At 43.7% G+C, this 24,216-nt stretch overlaps 2 protein-coding genes across 4 annotated transcripts in view; one reads left to right on the top strand and one right to left on the bottom strand.

Annotated features, from left to right (window-relative positions):
* Positions 1-9,350, top strand: part of gprc5ba (G protein-coupled receptor, class C, group 5, member Ba) — a 14,438-nt gene extending 5,088 nt beyond the window's left edge. For both annotated transcript variants that reach the window (XM_078417555.1, XM_078417553.1), the window contains exons 2-4: positions 833-1,852; positions 3,546-3,655; positions 8,003-9,350. In XM_078417555.1, coding sequence (XP_078273681.1) covers positions 841-1,852; positions 3,546-3,655; positions 8,003-8,047 — 1,167 coding nt within the window. In that variant the 5' untranslated portion in view covers positions 833-840 and the 3' untranslated portion in view covers positions 8,048-9,350. The remainder of the gene's footprint in view (positions 1-832; positions 1,853-3,545; positions 3,656-8,002) is intronic.
* Positions 9,264-24,216, bottom strand: part of iqck (IQ motif containing K) — a 27,745-nt gene continuing 12,792 nt past the window's right edge. Inside the window, exons 5-9 of one of the 2 annotated variants that reach the window (XM_078417556.1) lie at positions 22,970-23,022; positions 22,671-22,748; positions 15,447-15,531; positions 12,495-12,609; positions 9,265-9,536 (exon numbers count right to left, since the gene is read on the bottom strand). In XM_078417556.1, the coding sequence (XP_078273682.1) occupies positions 9,418-9,536; positions 12,495-12,609; positions 15,447-15,531; positions 22,671-22,748; positions 22,970-23,022 (450 nt within the window). In that variant the 3' untranslated portion in view covers positions 9,265-9,417. Of the gene's footprint in view, positions 9,537-12,494; positions 12,610-15,446; positions 15,532-22,670; positions 22,749-22,969; positions 23,023-24,216 lie in introns of both variants that reach the window. The other variant, XM_078417557.1, reaches the window with a different exon arrangement.

Here is a 24,216-nt window from a genome sequence, read left to right as displayed (position 1 = left end):
AAAGATCTGATGATTTGCTTGGCAGGGTTTACTGAAGGAGGTGGTATTTCAGCCAGTGCATGTTTACACTATTATTTACCAGAGTTCTGGACTTGCTGCTGTGTTGATTATGGGTGATGTACGTTGGGAATTGGGGATTAGACAGAGAGCAAAGAGTGGGGCTAGCCGGATAGTTCTTGCTTGGGCGGGTTACAATGAGCGGCTGTTGCAGGAGTCCATGTGAGTGAGGCCTGGGGAAATCAAGTGTTTTTGTGCAAAACCAATCTTTGGATTTCTGGATATTCAGGGACTTGAGCGACAGAGGTGGAAGATTAGACCTGATCGTGGTGGATCTCTGTAACCATCTCTTGTTACTGGGTTAGAGAGAAACAGAGAGAGAGAAACAGAGCTAACAATCCAGTGAATGGCCTTTCCCTCAGTCTGAAGAAAGGTCCCAACCTGAAACGTCATTTTTCCATTCCCTCCACAGATGCTGCCTGACCCACTGAGCAGCCCCAGCACTTTGATTCCAGCATCTGTAGTTTCTCGGGTCTCACTGTTCTATTACATGGTCGTTATAAAGCTAAAGAAAATAATCTCATTGTGTATTGTGCAGACGTTACTAACTAATTACAACCCAGTTAAAACACAGAATTGTTCATGAGGAACATTCCATGATTATGTTCCAGAAAGTCTTGTCTCATTCTAACGTTTGTCTCTTCGTGATGCATGCCATTCCAATCAGCAAAACCTTACATTTTGTCGTTTTCACCATTTAGAAACATAAATATCTTTGTGGGTTATCACCTGAAACTGACAGTGTTTCTCCCTCCACTCCCCATGTCTAATCCAGCGGGCACAATGAGGACACTTCCAGCCGCCTCCTTCATTCTACTCTCGTCCATCAATTATGGATTTTCACAGAACTCCAGCAACCCTGTTGCAGACAGAGGGTGTGGACTGAACCTCCTCCCCCACTACCTCAACCTGTGCAGCCTGGATGTGATCTGGGGGATCGTTGTGGAGGCCGTGGCCGGGGCTGGCGTGCTGACGGCATTCTTACTGATGCTGATTCTCCTGGTGAAGTTGCCGTTCATTAAAGACAAGGAAAAGAAGAGTCCCCTGGGAATCCAGTTCCTGTTCCTGTTTGGCACCCTTGGCCTGTTCGGACTGTCCTTTGCCTTCATCATCCCTGAAGATGAGAGAACGTGTCCCACGAGAAGGTTCCTCTGGGGAGTTCTGTTTGCGCTCTGCTTCTCCTGCCTGTTGGTCCAGTCCTGGAGGCTGCGGCAGTTAGTGCAGCAAGGCAAGGGGCCGAATGGACTCCTGCTGGCAGGGGCCGTGGCTGGCCTAGTGCTGGTGCAGGTCATCATCGCTGTGGAGTGGCTGATCCTCACCATTGTCAGGGAGCAGAAACCTGCCTGCAAGTACGAACAGATGGACTTCGTCATGGCCTCCATTTACGTTATGTTCCTGATGGCGATAACCTTCTCTCTTTCCTTCTTCACCCTGTGCGGAAAGTTCAAGAAGTGGAAGAAGAACGGCAGGTGGATTATTCTCACCATGCTCTTCTCCACCCTGATTTGGGTGGCGTGGATCGCAATGTACCTCCACGGCAACAGGGAACTGAACAAGCAGCCTTCCTGGGATGACCCTGCCCTCTCCATCGCTCTCGTCTCCAATGGATGGATATTCCTCATCTTCCATGCCATCCCTGAGGTCCACTGCTCAATTATTCCATCAAAGCAAAACACGCCCGATTACTTCGATGCCGTTCAGCCGAGAACCCGCGAGACTAACTTTGAGGAGGAATTGCAACTTCCACGCACTTACATGGAAAACAAGGCATTCTCCCTGGATGAATCTGGAGCAGGTAGGCACCACCTGTGGGTGAATCTGGAGCAGGTAGGCACCACCTGTGGGTGAATCTGGAGCAGGTAGGCACCACCTGTGGGGAATCTGGACCAGGTAGGCACCACCTGTGGGTGAATCTGGACCAGGTAGGCACCACCTGCGGGTGAACCTGGACCAGGTAGGCACCACCTGTGGGGAATCTGGAGCAGGTAGGCACCACCTGTGAGGAATCTGGACCAGGTAGGCACCACCTGTGGGGAATCTGGAGCTGGTAGGCACTAGTGGTTGAATCTGGAGCAGGTAGGCACCACCTGTGGGGAATTTGGAGCAGGTAGGCACCAGTTATGGGACCTTGTAACAATGTCTGAGTTGCTGATTATCATTTCGTTTTGTTCTTGAAAATTTATTTTCCTATTCTTTACTCGTGCCCTTTGTCCATTGCAGAAACAATTAGACCTAAATGGTGTGGCACACGTGGGTAACAATTTGTACAAGACATTGATGAGGCTGGACTTGGAGTATCGTGTTCAGTTTTGGTCACCCTGCTGTAAGGAAGATTAAGCTGGAAAGAGTGCAGAGGAGATTTATGAGGATGTTGCCAGGACTCAAGAGGCTGAGCTCAAGGGAAAGGTTGGGCAGGCTAGGACTTTATTCCTTGGAGTGCAAGAGCCTAAGGGGTGGTCTTGGGGATATAAAATCATTAGGGAAATCGGTGGGGTAAATGTGCAGAGTCCTTTACCAGGGATTGGAGAATCACCAATTAGAGTGCATTGGTTGAAGGTGGGAGGGGAAATTATTTAACAGGAGCAACCTTTTCACACAGATGGTGGCTAAATGCAACGAGTGGCCAGAGGAGGTACAACAACAACATAAAAGGATTGGACAAGCTGGATGCAGGAAAAATGTTTCCAATGTTGGGGGAGTCCAGAACCAGGGGCCACAGTCTTAGAATAAAGGGGAGGCCATTTAAAACTGAGGTGAGAAAAAACTTTTTCACCCAGAGAGTTGTGAATTTGTGGAATTCTCTGCCACAGAGGGCAGCGGAGGCCAAATCACTGAATGGATTTAAGAGAGAGTTAGATAGAGCTCTAGGGGCTAGTGGAATCAAGGGATATGGGGAGAAGGCAGGCACAGGTTATTGATTAGGGACGATCAGCCAAGATCACAATGAATGGCGGTGCTGGCTCGAAGGGCTAAATGGCCTCGTCCTGCACCTATTATCTATGTTTCTATGTAACATTTAAAAGACATTTGGACAGTGACATGGATAGGAATGGCTTAGAGGAATATTGGCAAAACACAGTCAAATGGGATTATCTTAGGTGGAGCATCTTGGTTGGCTTGTACAAGTTGGGCTGAAGGGCATGTTTCCACACTCTGTGACTCTATCAACTTAATTTAGTTTATTTTTATAGGAAAAACTGTTAAATACTTGACTGTTGTTAAAGTTTTTTAAACACTGGCTGGGCACATTGGCCTCCTGTGCCATTAATATTCCATGACTATTCTTTATAGAAAATGTTTTCCAAATGCTAAGCTGTTAACAGAGGCCAACATAGCTGGCTCGTTCAGTCGGAGTTGTGCAACAAAAGGTTTTCCGCATTACGTTTAAATGTGTGACAGATGTTCAGGGTTGAAGATAGGTTGTATTCTTCTTGCCTTGGTTTTGAGTCTGGGCAAACGGTATTTTCTCTCCTGCCTTCCCTGTGCAGCCTTTAAGTCTGGGTTTCGCAATGGGAGCCTGGGGCACAGGCCCAACATTCAGCTGCGCAGTAATGTTTACCAACCCACCGAGATGGCAGTGGTGCTCAATGGCGGAAATGTAAGTCGTTGATTCTTCTGCATTTTGCAGGCATTCAGTATTCCGAATTCTAATTGAAAATGTCTATTTTTATATAAAATAAGGTCATACGTTTTTCAAGAGAGAGTTAGAATGAGCTCTTAGGGCTAAAAGAATCAAGGGTAATGGGGAATAATATAATAATATAATATATTCCTTTATTCGTCCCACCCCGGGGAAATTTACAGTGTTACAGCAGCAAAGTGGATAGCAAGACATCATTCATTATAAATAAAAGATACATAAATTGTCATCAGTTTTCTGTGTGAAAAAGCAGGAACGGGGTACTGATTTTGGATGATCAGCCATGATCATATTGAATGGCGGTGCTGGCTCGAAGGGCCGAATGGCCTACTCCTGCTCCTATTTTCTATGTTTCCATAAAGTCATAAGGTCATAAGTGATAGGTGTGTAATGAGGACATTCGGCCCATCAAGTCCACTCCGCCATTCAATCACGGCTGATCTATCTCTCCCTCCTAACCCCATTCTCCTGCCTTCTCCCCATAACCCCTGACACCCGTACTAATCAAGAATCTATCTAACTCTGCCTTAAATATATCCACTGACTTGTGGCCTCCACAGCCGTCTGTGGCAATGAATTCCACAGATTCACCGCCCTCTGACTAAAGAAATTCCTCCTCATCTCCTTCATAATGGAATGTTTGAGTTTATTCAAAGTATGAATAAATAAGTTGACCAGACATTCCCTTGAGCCTGTTTGAAATTCAGTAAGATCATGACTAATCTTCTAACCCATCCACTTTCTTGCCAAAAGATAACTGAAAACATTCCCACTACTGTGAGGGATGGGCCAGCCTGTCTAATTTATGTGGAATACACGAACAACAATGCGACTCATCTTTTAAAATAGTCTTCCAATAAGAATACTTGTAATTCCAAAAGTTGAGTGGAAGCAAAAACTTTAAAGATAACTTTGAAATGGTCTGGATTTTATCGATAAATCAGGCAGTTTTAATCACCCAGCTTTTTTAAGGCTGCTACGCTCAATTTTACAAATAGTTTTAGCTTTGAGAAATCTTGATGTCCTTCAAAACAAGATTCAATTAAGCCACCATCAAAGAGCGTTTAAAATGAACAACTATTTTAGAGGCAGGCAGTTTCAATGTCGTGGAGGCACAAGAGACGGCAGATGCTAGAATCTGTAGCAATAAGGGGAAGCAGTGGGTCAGGCAGCATTGTGTGTGAAATGGGCAGTGAAGTGTGTAGTAGGAATCTAGATGAAGGGCCTCAACCTGAAACGTCATCTGTCCACTCCTTCTACAGATGTTGCCTGACCCGTTGACTTCCTCCACTTACTCTCGTAGTGCCGCAGTAGGGTTCTTTCCCCCTGGCTTTCAAATTGAACCAATGTGTGCATTCTCTCGTCCCCTGCATGTAATCTGCACCACAAGGCAGCAGCTCCACATCGGTGGATGCAGGTGAAGCGAATGGCAACGTGCCATGTCCACTGGATTAGCAGCAGAGTCAGGCAACTTCAGGGGAATGGTATTACTCCACCAACTACCCCTTGGCATGCTGCCACGTCATCATGCCTATAAATAATGTCAGCAGTAAGCTCGCTGTGACTTTGAAATACAAAATGCCATCTTGTGTTTCACTATTTTGCAAATTTACCTTTTAACTGTGCAGTTCTACAGAAATATTTCCTCTATTGCTACAATAATCTTGATTTAATTTTTGTGCTCAGTTTGATTAGTAATGTAAAAAGTCCTGGATAGAGTAGATGTGGAGAGGATGTTTCCACTAGTGGGAGAGTCTAGAACCAGAGAGAACAGCCTCAGAATTAAAGTACGTACTTTTAGAAAGGAGATGAGGAATTTCTTTAGCCAGAGGGCGGTGAATCTGTGGAATTCATTGCCACAGACGGCTGTGGAGGCCAAGTCATGGGGTATTTTTAAAGCGGAGATTGACAGGTTCTTGGTTAAGCATTGGTTAAGGGCGTCCAGCATTACGATGTCAAGGCAGGAGGATGGGGTAGAGCGATCAGCCATGATTGAATGGCAGAGTGGACATGATGGGGCCGATTGGTCCAATTCTGCTCCTGTGACATGAGCTGTGAACATTTGCCCCACGGTTGCATGTTGGCACAGCAGTTAGTACTGGAGCCGCACTCCAAAAACTCACCTCCTGACCACAGGTGTCATGGAATAGTTCCCCAGGCCAAGGATTCCTCCCACATCCCAAAGACAAGCTGGGAAGAGAACAGAGTTTTATGAGGATGTTGCCAGAAATCAGAAGCCTGAGCTGTCAGAAGAAGTTGGGCAGGCTAGAGAGGCTATGACTTTATTCCTGGGCTGTGCAGAAGGCTGTGGAGTGATCTTATAGATGTGTATAAAATAAAGAGGGAAATAGCTGGAGTGAATGTACAGAATAGGAGAAGCAAGAACTAGAGGGAACAGGTGAGAGGGGAAAGAATTAATAGGAACCTGAGAGGCACCGTTTTCCACGCAGAGGGCGGGAGATATATGGAACGAGCCGCTAGAGGAGGTAGTTGAGGCAGGTATAATAATATTTAGAAGACAAAAAAAAAGATACAAAGTGCTGAAGTAACTCTGGGTCAGGCAGTGTAGGAAAATAACTGCAGATGCTGGTACAAATCAAAGGTATCAAAAAATGCTGGAGTAACTCAGCAGGTCAGGCAGCATCTCAGGAGAGAAGGAATGGGTGACGTTTCGGGTCGAGACCCTTCTTCAGACTGAAGAAGGGTCTTGAACCGAAACGTCACCCATTCCTTCCCTCCTGTGATGCTGCCTGACTTGCTGAGTTACTCCAGCATTTTGTGATACCTTCTGGGTCAGGCAACATCTCTGGAGAACATGGATAGGAGACTGTTCTAAAGACTGTGGAAAGCTGGAAAAGGGGAGAGGCAGGACAAAGCTTGGCATGAAGAACATGGATAGGTGATGTTTCAGGTCAAGATCCTTCTTCAGAAGCTCTGAGTCTGAAGATGGGTCCTGACCTAAAACATTACTTATCCATAGCCACTGAGTTACTCCAGCATTTTGTCTTTTTTGGTAAACCAGAATCTGTAGTTCCTTGTGTCAATATTGAAGAGACACTTGGACTATAACATGGATGGAGTGGTGGTTAGAGTGATATGGGCCAAACACAGGCAGGTGTGACTAGCGTAGATGGGGTATCTTGGTTAGCATGAAAGTGTTTGGCCAAAGACCCTGTTTCCACACTGTATGACTCTAGACCAGGAGGTTAATTGGTGATTAAATGACCCTCAATGCAACTTCACCAGGAGAATCAGCACATTAATGTCCAGCAGAATCAATGAGGAGTTGATGGGCATGCGAGAGGGGAGGAAGACGAGGCTGAGTGGGATCCCACCGTGAGATGGTGTGTGTGGACCAAAGATACTAGAGGAACAAGATGGACCACTCCGTTGAAATCGCCTATACTGAAGTGTAGTACGCAAAGGAGCATAACGTCCGCCATTTTAGTAGGCAAAACCCGCCGTTCGCAGTGTAATCAGTGTTTTGGGGGAACAGTGTGTGTGATGATACCATTAAAATGCAGAATATATCTCATCTATTAATCCACAGATTTTTGTTATTTTTCTTTTAAAATGTTTCTGCAAGTTTCTGCCGACTAAAATGGTGCCGTGACACACTACGGTTATTGGGGTCGAGTGGTCTATCTTGCTTCTCTAGTATCTTTGGTGTGGACCCAGTGGACCGGGTGCTTGGGTGTCATTATCCGTCGTCCAACTGTGTATTGTATAACTCGCGTTATGTACAACTACCAATTGCCAAACTTAGCTTCAGAGTGGCGCTCCGCTGGTCATGACTCTAATGTTCATCGTGTTCTGCAGAGTGGCGCTACCCTGGTCATGCCCATGTTCATCGTGTCCTGCAGAGTGGCGCTACCCTGTTCATGGCTGTTCATCGTGTCCTGCAGAGTGGCGCTACCCTGTTCATGACTCTAATGTTCATCGTGTCCTGCAGAGTGGCGCTACCCTGTTCATGGCTGTTCATCGTGTCCTGCAGAGTGGCGCTACCCTGTTCATGGCTGTTCATCGTGTCCTGCAGAGTGGCGCTCCCCTGTACATCGTGTCCTGCAGAGTGGCGCTCCCCTGTTCATGACTCTAATGTTCATCGTGTCCTGCAGAGTGGCGCTCCCCTGTTCATGACTCTAATGTTCATCGTGTCCTGCAGAGTGGCGCTCCCCTGTTCATCGTGTCCTGCAGAGTAGCGCTCCCCTGTACATCGTGTCCTGCAGAGTGGCGCTCCCCTGTTCATCGTGTTCTGCAGAGTGGCGCTACCATGTTCATGACTCTAATGTTCATCGTGTTCTGCAGATTCCATCTGCTCCTCCCAACTATACAGGAAGACACCTCTGGTGAAGGCACGGCTGATGATGCTGTGAGCAAACTGCAGCTGGGCGATGGACAGGCTGCAGTCCGAGTGGAAGCTGGTGGTGTGAAACCACTACAGGCTGCTTGAAGCCCAGCCACATGGAAGTTTATTCACAACTGACCTTTTTAAATAGGGGTGTACAGTGAAGCTAGTAGGCTGTACACGCCAAGTACTCTTTCCTTTAAAGCTGCGAGCCTTTAAATGAAAACCACCAGAATGATGCTGAAGGAATCATTTGTGTTGATGTAAATAAATATAGAGTGCTTTACATTTAATAAATTATGGCAGTGTGTAACTTTCAACATTGCTTCTTTTCTGCAAAACCAATATCCAACAGTTAAACTCCCTGGAGGAGATGAGGGTAACTTGTTTATCTTTGATATGAATTAACTGCAGCAGCAGTAATGTGTGTGGTAGTGGGGACGAGCTCATTGCAAAAGAACATAACTTCAGTATTTCTATATGTTTTGGCATTTCACATTATCCAACAGAAAAGCCACAATATAAATAAAAATATATCAATTTACTGTTTCAAGTGTAGCTTTTTCTATAAATGAGTAAACAGTAATATTTTTCCTTGGCATTGAAGATTCAGTGTGTGGTGCATGTGTGCTGTATACTGGAAGAAAGTCAGACAGGGATGTTTTAATAATTAAAACACCGGTAGGCTTTGTATGCAAGCAGTTTTGTTAATCCCATACCTCTGGTCACAAGGTGGGAGAAAAGATTACGATCGTGTAAATGTTATAAGTTTGTGTAAATGTCTTCCTCAATTATCACATGAATCCACTTGGGTAAAATGTCACCACCCAAAACCCACAGGTGATTCATCAGATTACTAGATCACGTATATAATGTACATTTAAGTTTAGTATATTATGACTTTAAACTCCTTGGTGAAAAATACACTTCATTGCTACACAGCTTTACAGATAATGTTCACAAAATGTCAGCATTTTGTGTCTATCTTTTTTAAAAATAGTTGTTTGCTCTTTTGCAATAATGATGCAAAGCCTATATTTAATTTTGTGCCTGTCTCTGGTACAACTGCAGATTTTATTTAAAACTCAGATGACCGGCCAATGTGTTGACATGTCTGTTCCAAACTGTTTTCTAAACTGGATATAATGCAAACATAGTGCATGCATGCCAGAATATCTCTGACAATCACTCTGTGCCAGTACTCTGTTTAGTGTGTATGTGTGAAATGGGCAAGTTATACATTGACCATATTTAAGGCATGTACAAAAGTTTTATTTTCAAAATGGTATTAAAATGCAATTACTGTGAGGTCAGATCTCCACTGTCTGATTTGAAATGTAAAGTACCTCACCAAGAAAGGAAGAGTGTTGGCCCTTTAAGTACAGTCCTTTCTGATTTTCAGGAGTATCTCATACGGGGTGAGCTTTCTAATGGGCTCCTCGGCAGGGCTGGGTGGTGGAACCTCCCCCACCTCTTCCTCCATTGATTGCCCCACTGTAAAGTCAAACAAAAGCAAGTTGTAACCATACATTAATTTCTGAAATATTGACCGTAATGTTTTCTGTATTGCTGGGCAATGAGTAAAAATAGAATTTATGTCTTAAAACATGAATGAGTGCAGGAACATCCACAATGTGCTGAACATGATGTCAAGATAAAGGAATCTCTTCTGCCTGCGCATGCTCCATATCTCTCCATTCCCAGCATATCCATGTACCTTACCTCTAATGTACCTGCTACCATCAACAGTGCATTTACAGCTCCATGTAAACAAAACTGCCCCACACATTCCCTTCAATCTATCTCTCTCATCTTAAACTTCTGTCTTAAGAAGTTTAAGATGGTGACCAGAGAGAGGTGAGCAGAGAGAGAGGTGAGCAGAGAGAGAGGTGAGCAGAGATAGAGAGCAGAGACAGGCGTGCAGAGAGAGAGGTGAGCAGAGATAGAGAGCAGACAGGCGTGCAGAGAGAGGCGTGCAGAGAGAGGTGAGCAGAGAGAGAGGTGAGCAGAGATAGAGAGCAGAGACAGGCATGCAGAGAGAGGCATGCAGAGAGAGGCATGCAGAGAGAGGCATGCAGAGAGAGAGGTGAGCAGAGAGAGAGGTGAGCAGAGAGGCGTGCAGAGAGAGGCGTGCAGAGAGAGAGGCGTGCAGAGCGGTGAGCGGGCGTGCTCAGTGGTGAAGTGTGGTGAGCAGGCGTGCTCAGTGGTGAACAGTGCGGTGAGCAGGCGTGCTCAGTGGTGAACAGTGGGGTGAGCAGGTGTGCACAGTGGTGAGGGTGACAACAGATCTGGACAGCAGTCACCCTCCATCTAAAGGACAACTGGGGTGACCAATAAATAGTCGCGTTACTCTAGGATCACAGCAGTGAGGAATTTAAAAAATCTTGTCAAAGTATTCAGATCTCTAAAAGCGAAATGAACACAGCCATGCAAGCACGTAACCGTACCCTGTCCTTGAAGAATCGCTAATACATGGATTTAGAACAGGGTCTGACTCAGTGAAACCTGAACTCTGACTTTCACCAGATATTTAATACAACAGCTGAAAATAGCAGCTGACACGAGTTCTCAGTGAGACTGCTGTGCGCTTTATGCAGAAAGGCCACACACACCAACAGCACAGAGGACATGAAGGCAGGTTGCACTGATAGTATTTAACTGGAATAGGTTATTATAAAAACTGAAAATCATAGCTTCTCTCCCAGGTTAAACATACACAGAAATCTCTGGTACAATCCCAAAACCAGGCAATAATGAACAAATGGTCATGTTGGAAGAACTTTATGAAGGCATACAAGCCTGGAAACTAGATTGGAGGGAAACCTAGTTTCCATTCAATAACATGAAAGAGGCAATGTTGGGCAAGTTTAAGTGATTCTGGTCTTTTCCTGATGGGGTTTGTTTTGTGATGGGCTTCGTTACTTCTGATGGGGTTTGTTTTGTGATGGGCTTCGTTACTCCTGATGGGGTTTGTTTTGTGATGGGCTTCGTTACTCCTGATGGGGTTTGTTTTGTGATGGGCTTCGTTACTCCTGATGGGGTTTGTTTTGTGATGGGCTTCGTTACTCCTGATGGGGTTTGTTTTGTGATGGGCTTCGTTACTTCTGTCAGTTTGGCTTGTGGAGGGCTCCAGATGGCATCACATGCTTCTCGGCCTCGCCATTAGCAGCAGCGTCCTCTGTGTACAACTACCTCACCCGCAGCTCACTGTTCCATCAGGACTACACTGCTTTGGTTTGTTGGTGACCCAGGGACTTGAAAGGACACTCAGGGCAGGTGTCATGTGTCGGAACTGCAGATGCTGGTTTACACTGAAGATAGACAAAAAATGCTGGAGTGACTCAACAGGACAGGCAGTACCTCTGGAGAGAAGGAATGTGTGGCTTTTTGGGTCGAGACCCTTCTTCAGACAGGCGACATGATGTCTGCAGACTGTCTACACGGTATTCAGTCACCTCCCTCAGCCCAGACTGCTACAACATTCAGCAAGTGTTTTACAATCCAGCAGTGCCCACATTCTACAACCAATTCATATTGAAGGCAGCGCAATGGCGAGTCCTGATGCAGAGTTGTGATCCAAAACGTCAACCATTCCTCTGCCTCTACAGATGCTGCCTGACAAACTGAACCATTCCGCTGCCTCCACAGATGCTGCCTGACCAACTGAGTTTCTCCTCCAGCTTGTTTTCTGCTCCAGATCGCAGCATCTGCAATCCCGTGTCTCCATTGACTGGCTGTGCCAGGAGGTCAGGAAACATTGGCCATCCTTTCCTGGGCCTCTCTGAAGAATAAACAAATGTAGAAGAGGGGTGGAGTGGGCTTGGTGCAGCCGCCTTGGCACCATTTCAATTTTCTTTGGGTCCTTGGTGTTTACAAAAACGCTCAAATAAATATTCAGCAGCCACTAAGCCTGTTAAATAGATGTACTTGAATTGACCTGTGCACTGAAGTATATTGATCCTGTGCCACACTAAAATTCCAATATCAGAAGCTGAGTGATCAAGCCAATCACAAACTCGTGGCAACATTCTCTGTGACCACCGCTTTCAGGGAACCATGAAGAGCTCGTGTAATTTTCAGTCCCATTGGAGAAACCTCCAATTCTTACTCCTTTAGCTTGAGGATCTGGGAGAAGTCCACACGGAGCTACAATGACATTGCATCAATGACAAGCCGCCAGGTTTGACTGGGATTCTTTATTGCTAATGAATGCTAATGTACATTTGTGTTTGGATTTTTATCTTCTGTAAATCTCAGAAGGTTGCCTTAAAGAATGGACCACTGTGTGCTTTTCCCACTCGGAAGTCCAGGGCAATCATATTTCCCATATATTGTGTCCAGGATGTACCATCACTTGGTATCTGATGAGCCCATCGTGTTGAACGATACACTCGCATTTGAATGTGTGGCTTTTCATGATACTCATTAGAAAAAGATACAAACTCATCTTACCTTTCGATTCCTGATCAGCCCAAAATTTCATGATCTTTCTCATGTATCCTCGTTTCCCTTCTCTCAGCTGTCTCTGCCACTGGCGTAGTTCTTGTATCTCAGCGTCACAGCGAACCTGGAATCATAAAACCCACATTACAATGTCAAACCTAGCAGTGCACGGCTTATTTCAGGCTTATTTGAAAGCAAGCTCTGATCTACTCTGACGCGTCTCCATTACTGCCTTAATTTATAGCACATACCCAGAAACTGGAAATCAGGAACTGCAGGTGCTGCAAATCTAGAATAAAGCAAAAAATGCTGGAAATATTCAGCAGGGCAGGCAGCATCATTGAAAAGGAAAAGAGTTAAATTTGAAGTCCTAGACCATTTGTCAGAACTGGATAGGGAGCAAGCAGAATAGTTTTCATTGCAGAGATGATGGGGCAGGGATGAGCAGAACAAAGGGAACATCTCTGACAGTTAGACCAAATGACATAACATGGTGGCTGCAAGCTGGTTTGTTTGTTTGGGCTTTGTAACAGCAAGCCTGTGGGACGCAGCAAGCCTCCGTCCCTCCCTGTGACCACCTATCACTCACCAAGCTTCGTCCTGCCTCTCCTCTCTTCCAGCTTTCTCCCTTCCTCCCTCCCTCCCCACCACCACAATCATCTGGTCTCGACCCAAAACGTCACCTATCTATGTTCTCCACAGATGCTGTCTGACCTGCTGAGATACTTCTGCACTTTGTGTCTTTTTTTCTATGAAAGTAATTGCTGAATTTGAGTTTAGTTTATTGTCACGTGTATCAAGGTATTAATATTGTGTATTAAACAAAATGTTGATATTCTGCTGCACCAATTAACCAGAAACAATGAATAAATTGTCCACTGCAGGTAAAACCTATTATGAAAAGCAGTTTAAAAAAAAATCAATCTGTTATTTAAAAACGCAATGATGGACACTCCAACCATGATAACGGATGCTGACAGTATGAAGACTGCAGTAAAACTTCAAACAGAAATCTGAATGCAGCGAGCGCAGGTACACTGCAGTTACTTCAATGTCACAGCTGACTTACATAATGCTCAATGGGACATTGGAAGCTGCACCAGCCCCAGCCTGTGTGGTGCATCAGACTGCACTGATAGCTGGGGCCACTGTTCCAGACCCAGCCTGCGTGGTGCATCAGACTGCACTGATAGCTGGGGCCACTGTTCCAGACCCAGCCTGTGTGGTGCATCAGACTGCACTGATAGCTGGGGCCACTGCTCCAGCCTGCGTTGTGCATCAGACTGCACTGATAGCTGGGGCCACTGCTCCAGCCTGCGTTGTGCATCAGACTGCACTGATACCGAGCCACTGTTCCAGACCCAGCCTGTGTTCTGCATCAGACTGCACTGATAGCTGGGGCCACTGTTCCAGACCCAGCCTGTGTGGTGCATCAGACTGCACTGATAGCTGGGGCCACTGTTCCAGACCCAGCCTGTGTGGTGCATCAGACTGCACTGATAGCTGGGGCCACTGCTCCAGCCTGCGCTGTGCATCAGACTGCACTGATACCGAGCCACTGTTCCAGACCCAGCCTGTGTTCTGCATCAGACTGCACTGATAGCTGGGGCCACTGCTCCAGCCTGCGTTGTGCATCAGACTGCACTGATAGCTGGGGCCACACCACCCACAGCCCAGGAGTCTACTTTCTCACGATTGACTCACAATATTGTTTTATTTCACTTTTGTTTACATTATTTGTGCTTTCTCACTTAATCTGTGTACATTTTACCTTGAACTATTCTAAAATAACTTTCATCTTTCTGCCTTTCCCAATACAGATGGGCTGGCGTTAAGGGGACAGTGTGTTTGAGAAAAGTCTGCATCACGGTTTTCTCTGTGCACGCGTCAAGAAATGAGAGTTGAAAAAGAGTAAAGTTTGTAGTTATTTAGATTTTTTCATATCAATTCTATCAGAGTGAATTTTATTCCAAAATACAAATGTTTGGGTACTGATTTGTGAATTCTGCAAGGGTGAATTTCTGTTTTACCAACAGCTTCAAGCAAGACTTTCACTATACTTCACCATACTAATGCACATGACAGGTTTCAGAGGTAAAGCATACAGAAAATTGGAAATAAACGCCTATTAATGAGCGTTAAACTAGTTTAACATATGGATATAAGGGAGCACCTGGTGGTTTGAGCAAGATCTCCAGCCAGTGATATTCTGTTAAATGTGCTCCACGACACGGTGCACTGTGGGCCAGCTAAAAAAAAGGTGCAAAGTGCTGGAGTAACTCAGCGGGTCAGGCAGCATCTGTGGGGAACATGGATAGGTGACGTTTCACAGAGTGCTGGAGTAACTCAGCGGGTCAGGCATCATCTGTGGAGAACATGGATAGGTGACGTTTCATACCTCTGCAGTTCCTTGTGACCCGATCTGAAACAACACCTCTCCATGTTCTCCAGAGTTGCTGCCTCAGTAACTGAGTTACTATGGAACTTTGTGTCTTTTTTTGTAAACAAGCATCTGTAATTCCTCGTGGGGCAGCTCAAATAGTTTCAGTTATTCTGGTGAAACTAGTTTATAAACCAGGGCACAAAGGATGAGAGAGAAAGTAAGAGTTGAGAGTCGAGATAGCTCGGTGCTTCTTGAGTCGTTGGTGATTTTAGTTTTTACATTCAGCTGAGAGGGGAGAAATAGTTTTAGTTTAAATTCACAGCCTAAATAATCTCTGAATATTCAACTCCATCCTACTGTTTAATTGGTGTTCATTAAGAAACCATTCCTTGAATGAGGACTGGAACTGCCTACTGGCTGAGAGCAGACGGTAAATGTACACACAATCCGTCTTTGCAAAATGGTAAATATTACATGACCTAAAAGTATATGACAGTAACTTTACAGTCTATGGGAATTGAGGAAAGCAAAGCCCCCTCACGGAGATCCAAAAGAAAGCATGAGGCGAAGGACATTACCCGATATCCTCTCCAGAAAGACTGAATGATCAGGGCTGCTTCCTCTTCTGACAATGTAAGAGACAGAGGGATTGGCGGCCTAGGGCTGAAGCAAAATGAAACAAACTTATTAAAGGCATAGATCATACAACATGGAAACGGGCCCTTCACGCCCACCGCTACAGCACAGGAACGCATGTCTATGCCAAACATGATCTCCTCTGCCTGCACGTGATTCACGTCCCTCCACTTCCCACACTTCCCAGTGCCTCTTAAACGCCATTATTGTATCTGCCTCCACCACCACCACCCCTATCAGCACGTTCCAGGCACCCACCACCCTCTGTGTAAAAAAACCTGCCCTACATAACTTTATACTATGTCCCTCTAAACACTGTGAACGGCTCGATTGTAATCATGTATTGTCTTTCCGCAGACCAGTTAGCACGCAACAAAAGCTTTTCACTGTACCTCGGTACATGTAGCAATAAACTAAACTGTAACTGTAACTCTTACCTGAAAGCAATGCCCTCTAGTCTTATTTCCACCCCTGGGAGAAAGGTTCTGACTGTTTGCCCTATCTATGCCTCATCATTTTATAGCCTTTCCTTCATTCTGTTGTGGTTTTGATATTCTGTCCGCTCTCTGAGCTGTCATCTCTCTTTGTAGAATGATATGTTTCTCTTTCAGTTGGTATCAGTTTTAACGATATTAACTTGTCAGACAGTGGGTCCTCCCGGTGGAATCTGTCTTTCTTGCAGCAAGCATTGCTGACAATGTCATCTCCAGCCACCACTGTGACTTCAATGTCAGTGATGGAGGCCCAACATCAGCGAGTCCTGATGCCGGGTTTGAACCAAAACCTCACCCTGTACCTCTATAAACAATAGATAATAGGTGCAGGAGGAGGCCATTCGGCTCTTCGAGCCAGCACCGCCATTCAATGTGATCATGGCTGATCATTCTCAATCAGTACCCCGTTCCTGCCTTCTCCCCATACCCCCTGACTCCGCTATCCTTAAGAGCTCTATCTAGCTCTCTCTTGAATGCATTCAGAGAATTGGCCTCCACTGCCTTCTGAGGCAGAGAATTCCACAGATTCACAACTCTCTGACTGAAAAAGTTTTTCCTCATCTCAGTTCTAAATGGCCTACCCCTTATTCTTAAACTGTGGCCCTTTGTCCTGGACTCCCCCAACATTGGGAATATGTTTCCTGCCTCTAACGTGTCCAACCCCTTAATAATCTGCCTCACTGAAGCTCTTCACCTGTTCAGTCCTTCCAGCATTCTGCAGACTCTTGATTGCAGTCTTCACACTGTTCAGTTATGTACATAATATCATTGCACCAAAGAGCAATGTAGAATTGCCAATCCACCTTTAATTACGTTACTTCCACATGATGCTTCTATGGATGTGATCTGGTTACACTGCAAGGGTTTCAGGCCAGTACCTGGATCCAGCATGCCATCAGGTGGTGCCCATCAATACTTTATAATTAGACTACTTATGCCAGCATGCCTTGGATGTAAAGAATGTCACGCCAAGTGCAAGGTGAGGTAGTAACCTTATACTGGCAATCAATTTGCTGCCTCTAAACTTGGATCTTATACAAGGACCAAAGTGTAACACTAAACTTCCAAGAGGCTGCCTGGGACAAGGACATTCTCTCCTCAGGCTGACAAATGGATTATTTTCTGTGAATGTTGTTGGAAAGATACATTACGGCTAAAAGTAAAGTTGAGAAAGAAGGAGGAAAGAAGAGAAATACTGGATTTAGGGAGGAAGATAAAAGAGGCAAATAGGAAAAAGTTTTCTTTTAAAGTTTGCAGCAGTTTTTAAAATCTGAAAGGAAGAGACTCCATTTTTGTGAAAGCTTCTTATCGACCATTAGACACACTGAAATAGCAACCATCCTATTACGTGTATCAGTAAGTACAGTGGCCTCATGAACCATCAATGTACACGCTCTGCTCTGCTCTGCTCCACATGCACGATCCATGGGACATCCATTAATAAAGGTGAGCACTGTCGGCCTTGCCATTATTTATCCTTTAACAGTTAACAGAAAAACTGTCCAATTACTGAATGAAAGGGATATATTTATCAATGTAACTAAGAACACAAGGAAGAATGTTTTTTTCCCCCTTATTTAATTGATACAGTATGGAAACAGGCCATTCAACCCACAGAGTCCACGCCGACCATCGATCACCCATTCACACTATTTCTATGTTATCCCACTTTCCCATCCACTCCCTACACACCAGGGGCAATTTACAGAGGGACGATTAACCTACAAACCCGCACGTGTTTGAAATACGGGAGGAGACTGGAGCACCCGGAGGAGATTCAAGCAGTCACAGGGAGAACATGCAAACTCCACACAGACAGCACGAGATCATGATCAAACCGGGGTCTCCAGCACTTTGAAGCAGTGGCTCTACTGTTTAATTAGTGAAACAATTATTTTTAAACTAAAATATTTCCTAATTATATTTCACCATCTTTATCATTTATTAAACACTACTTATTTCAATTTATAGTGATTTGGCAGAATTTGCATGTTACAAGTAGATAATACTATGGGATATATATTAAGTATATTCTGTAAAGTCACTTAGATGTATGTGCATCACACAACATAATATCAACTAATTAACCAAATTCCAAGTTGGAATGTTGCAGATCTCATTTAGTTAATAACTGGTAGAAACATCACTGAAGTCTTCTTATTACATGTCTTCTTCTGTAAGCTACACATGCCTCATATTAAATATATAAGTATAATTGCTTGTAAGAGGAATTCTGTAACTAGTCTTTAAATTTACATTTGAAGATGAATGAAAGATCAGTGTAAATGGTGAAGAAGCACTGAAAATCGTACACAGAAAATGCCATCTCCCAAGGCAAAACAAAGCCTCTGCCTTGAGAGACGGTCAAAGCCATCAATCATTTTGAAAAGACACTATTACGGATGGAAAATTGATCTTCTTCAATATGTGAATATCTAGCTTTTTATAAATAGAACATTGATGGATCGATGTCATTGACAAGGAGCAAGGTCTTCACATTCCTGGACCTTTACTGATAGAGTATTTGGGAAAAGTATTTACATATTTCAGCACAACAGTCTGAAGAAACATTGGATATTCCACAATCCTTTCTATCCTGAGTGATTTTCACATAAATCTACTTCACTGGCAGGTTGCAGAACACTAGCGGTGAGTCACGTTGTATACACATGGAATTTCCACAATCCCGCGTGCAAGATTACTGGCTTATGCTGGAGCCCGGTTCTTACCTCCCACTTCGCCAGGACTACAGCACCATGCAGCCTCTGCTAAATGCACTCGACAACAGGCTCCCCAGGAGCTTTGCAATTTAAGCTAGTCCTATTGAATGCAAGGACACTAATAGATATATTTTAAATCCATCAGAATTTTAATTAAAAATTGTCTTTCTTCTTTCTATCTTCTTACTGCACTCTCAACTGTCCAGAGCCAAGCAAGTTTAATTATTCCCCAGCAACAGATTCACTAAATTCTTACTTGCTGCATCTTTACGGGCCAATTAATAACAGGAACATAAATAAATATACAATTTCCTCTATATAATTCTTATTGCTGCAAGTAAGTATTTCATCGTTCCATATAACAATAAAACATGTTTGACTCTCTCTTGACTCAATTATAATCAATAATACTAGGGAATTGGATCATAATGTGCAAAAATAACAAAGTCCTTGGTGCGACCAAAACAAGGTCCATAGTTGATTATAGTTGTTGAGGTCGGGTTGTAATCATGTTGTGCAGTGTTCCAGAGCCTGATTATTGCTGGGAAGATGCTGGCCCTGAACCTGAGGGTCATGTTGCAGGCTCCTTCCTATACCTTCTTCTCCATGGAGATGGCATGGCAAGAGTGTGCCATCCATCATGGTGGGGTCTTTGGTAATGTTTACTGCCTTTTGGAGGCAGTACTCCTGTAGATCCTTATGATATTGGGGCGGTTAATATCGGGGTTATTGGGGCAATGTCTACTGCTTTCTGCAGCATGCTTTGATCCTGGGCATTCAAGTTACTGAACCAACCAGTCAGTATGTTCTCTATCTGTTGAAGTTCGATAGAGTATTCAGATATAGTGTCGGTGACACACCAACTCTTCTGAGGAAGTAGAGGCATTGATGAGTTTTCTTTCTGATTGCACAAATGCGCTGGGCCAGGGCAGATATTCAGCCATATGTATACCCAGGAACATGAAGCAGTTCCCGTCGATGAACACAGGCTCATGGATCCTTCAGTCTGAAGAAGTGGATCCCAGAAGTTAACTCTTTCACTGCTGTCCCATCAATGAAGATAGGTTCATGGACCCCTGGCTCTCCCCTCCTGATTCCAAATTCCAATTAATCACAAGTTTTGCTGAATTCAACCTGCTTACAGCGGGATGCATCTGAACAAGATTCATGTCGTCACCAAGCACACTGAACTTTTCTGACCAAGTCTTCATGCTTTAATGCAGCTGGTGGTAACTGAACGTAAGCCACCCCATCGCTGCTCTTCAACTCAAACTCCCTCAACCATCTCGTCAAACAATCTTTAGTTGAATTGAAACAAAAAATGTTATTGCTTCTAATCTTTCCCTCCCAAATCAGTACCTGTTTCCTTTCACATATTTGTAATGTGCCTTCAAACATTCCTTAATTACATGCAATACATTAAGGCAAATTGTTTTGATTATGCCCTGGGCAGCTGGCCAATTTTGGACTTCGAGGAGTATCCATTGTATAGTACAGCATTTTATTGCATGATGAATACATAAAACTGTCAGTCGCACAATATTTATTTAAGCAATTTGTATTGAAAGGCACTTGCAATTATTGTAGTTGCAGTTTCTTTAGACCAAAATATTTAAAAGCCGATAGGCAGTGATGAGAAACACAAAGTGTGTGTTCATTTTGCAGATGGTGAATTAGCCGACGGTCAACAAGACACACAGAAACAGATATTTGGCAGCCATTAGAGAGAAGCAATAAGGACAGGATAATTGTACTGGGAGATTTTAATTCCCCAAATATTAGCTGGGATTTCCGTAGTGTTAAAGGCCCAGAGGAGGCAGAATGTTTTAGAAGAGTCAAGAAAGATTTTTGACACAGTTTGTAGATAGATCCATGAGGAAGGGGCACTAGCTTTTTGACACAGTTTGTAGATAGATCCATGAGGAAGGGGCACTAGCTTTTTGACACAGTTTGTAGATAGATCCATGAGGAAGGGGCACTAGCTTTTTGACACAGTTTGTAGATAGATCCATGAGGAAGGGGCACTAGATTTTTGACACAGTTTGTAGATAGATCCATGAGGAAGGGGCACTAGCTTTTTGACACAGTTTGTAGATAGATCCATGAGGAAGGGGCACTAGCTTTTTGACACAGTCTAGATAGATCCATGAGGAAGGGGCACTAGCTTTTTGACACAGTTTGTAGATAGATCCATGAGGAAGGAGCACTAGCTTTTTGACACAGTCTAGATAGATCCATGAGGAAGGGGCACTAGCTTTTTGACACAGTTTGTAGATAGATCCATGAGGAAGGAGCACTAGCTTTTTGACACAGTCTAGATAGATCCATGAGGAAGGGGCACTAGCTTGGGGAATGAAGCCGGTCAAACTCGGAGGGAGTGTCAGTGGAGGAGTATTTTGGGAATAGTGACCATATATTCTAAAGTGGTTCTGGCAAATAATAAATCTCCAGTAATAAAGGTGTAAAATTGGTGGAAGGCCGATTTTATTACATTAGGACCTATCTAATGTTTTCTGAGGTAGTTCTGCTATAACGGTTATTTTTGCTTCAGTAATAAAGGCTGTGTGTTGCGTGGTTTCACAGAGTATGCTTGCACAAATATCGACAGAGTGAGTGAATGTCTATCTCAATGTCCTCCTGGGGTGAACATAGCTGTGTTCTTCACAGACAACCATGTCTGATTACTGCGGGGAACGGAAACATGCAAACAGCTTGGTTTTTATCCCATATTGCTTAAATCCAAGACAGTTTTATGTTCTGATGATCTATTTCCAAAATAACCTTTAAATAACCTGAAATTGGTTATAACCCTCGTTCAGACTGAAGAAGAGTCTCGACCCGAAATGTCACCCATTCCTTCTCTCCAGAAATGCTGCCTGTCTCGTTGAGTTACTCCAGCATTTTGTGTCTACCTTCGATTTAAACCAGCATCTGCAGTTCTTTCCTACACATTATAACCATTTTGACTTGCTTAATGCACGGAGGTTCCTGAATTCATCACTGGCATTGTATAAATGAGTGTCATGCAAACATGCATTTTAGCAACGCTACCTGTACTTGCATGAAAGCCCATATCTGCACAGTGGGAAACACTTCAAGGAGAAATAGTAAGAAAAAGTCTGAAGAAGGGTCTCAACCCTAAACGTCACCCATTCCTTCTCTCCAGAGATGCTGCCTGTCCCGCTGAGTTACTCCAGCTTTTTGTGTCTGTCTTTAGTAAGAAATAAGGGTTATCGTGTTCCTGCAAAGACAGGGAACCCTGGATGTCGAAGATCATTGAGAGTTGGATAAAGAGAGAAAAGGGAAACCTGTGGCAGGTAGAAGGAATTAAAGACAGGTGAGGCCTGGCAGGAGCAGAAGAGATGGAGAGCATGTGCTTAGAGTAGTCACGACAGATCACTGGCCATGTAGGAGGTCAGTACAACTGGATAAAACATCCAATGTTTAAAGGTTGCAAACAGATGGCATCAGCTCTGCAATATTCTGTAGTCATGATTCTCACAAGTCCAGTTCCACCGGATTTCCCAAAGCCCATGATTGTTAATCCACTTAGAGAGAGTGCATGATGAGTAGACTTGCCTCCATCCACGGAGCACACTGTATATAACTGCATAGGGAAGATATTAATACAACAGCTCATGAGAACTGGCAGTAGTATTGGAAATTAATTAATGCACATGGGCTGCAAGATCCCTAGTCAAGGTCGTGTGTGCTTTCAATGCAATGCAGAAAAATCATATACTGTGTGATTCAATTTCCAGGCTGAAATATTTTGAGATCTTTCTATTATCAACCAAAAATAATAAAGTTATTTTGGGGAAATCATTTTTGACTCTTGTTATTATCTACATATTACGAGGTAACTGTTGTGTCAATGCCTGCTGGCTTTAGAAGAGCCTGTCATATACAAATGGAAAGATGCCTCTCGTTAATCGGCTGAATAAGTACTTACTGATCCTTGAGCCAATATTTAACAAAGGGGATTTCATTGAAGGCAGTGAATTTCTTGTCAGCCCTCCTTTTATTCTTGCTATGAAATGAAAAGAATTAATTTAAATTATATTTTTTCCTTTCATCTTTAAATGGGCAATACTATACTTTACTAGAAACAGATGTACAATATGAGCAAGTAAAGGACACCACATGCTAAACTACTGTTTACATCTCTGGTGAACAGGATATGGCATGTATATCACTTTCAATTTAACATGAAACAGATTGAAAGGGAACAGCCGAAACACCAGCACTTACTTGTACAACCATTCTGCCAGGAAGTCACAGGCATTGAACTTGCTCCTTTTCCTCTGTAAACAAAAGTTAAAGTGAGACTTCAACATTAATTTACTGATGTGCAATTAATTAAGCATTGTTGAAATTTGAAAGATGGCCATTCGCACAAACATATTACGGATCGATAGAGTTTAAAACAGAGAAACAAGTTCCCCCTCTCTCCTCTCCTTACCAACAGTTGGGAGACACAGAGGTATTTAGAGCGGTGGTGGAGAATATAGCATTCTCTCCTGGAATGGTGAAGCCTTTATAGTACCCACGCTGCAGCATGTACCCCAGTTAAATATGACTTGGGCATGATTGTAGGTGAACGATTATCATCCAACACTGAATGATGCACCATCTTTCAGAAATATCCTGATTTTTCTGAGAGGAAGCATTCCTCTGCAGTTGTACAGCGAATTTTCATTCAAATTGATGCCAGGACTTCATATTAGCAGTTTACTTCAATGGAAATTTCAAGAGAGATATAAGATGTGGCCATAGCCCAGCCTCTGTAGGACACATGTTCTGGACATGTCCCTCTCTCAACAGCTACTGGGGGAAATATATTTGAGGTATTCTCCCATATCTGCAGACAGACTATAAATCCTGATTTGCACACAGCTATCTTTGGAATACCACCCCCAAACTGTAAGTTTACACATTTACAAACAAATGCTTCAGCACTCGCTCGCATCGTCGCTTGCTCGCAGGCTTATTCTTTTTAACTGGAAGTCAAAAAAAGCTCCATCCTTTTTGCAGCGGTTAAAGGAGGTGCTCTCCTTTTTACCCCTGGAAAAGATCAGGTATAAACGGTGCAAGGCCCGTGGAAACTTCGCTCTGACCTGGAACCCTTTCATAGATTTTATTAAAGATTTTTCCTTTAACTGAAAATATTGTCTACACAGTCATAATCATTTATTTATATTTGTATGCTGCTGCGGCTAACAGGTAACATTTGAACACAAAGACTTGCTTTTTTTTTAGCTTTGGGGGTGGGGAGGGGGGTATATATGTCTTGTACTGTCCTGTATTGTCTGTTGGTGTCCTGTGTAAATTTGTGTAAAATTAATTTTTTTTAAAGAAAAAAAAGAAATATCCTGATTTTTCTGAAAGGAAGCATTCCTCTGCAGTTGTACAGCGAATTTTCACTCAAATTGATGCAAGTACTTCATATTAGCAGTTTACTTCAATGGAAAATTCAAGAGATATAAATTGCTTTTCAT

This window comes from Rhinoraja longicauda, chromosome 21 (assembly GCF_053455715.1).
Source record: "Rhinoraja longicauda isolate Sanriku21f chromosome 21, sRhiLon1.1, whole genome shotgun sequence".
Classification (NCBI taxonomy): Eukaryota; Metazoa; Chordata; class Chondrichthyes; order Rajiformes; family Arhynchobatidae; genus Rhinoraja; species Rhinoraja longicauda.
Note: the sequence above shows the minus strand (reverse complement) of the source record. Positions and strands in the feature narration are given on the sequence as shown.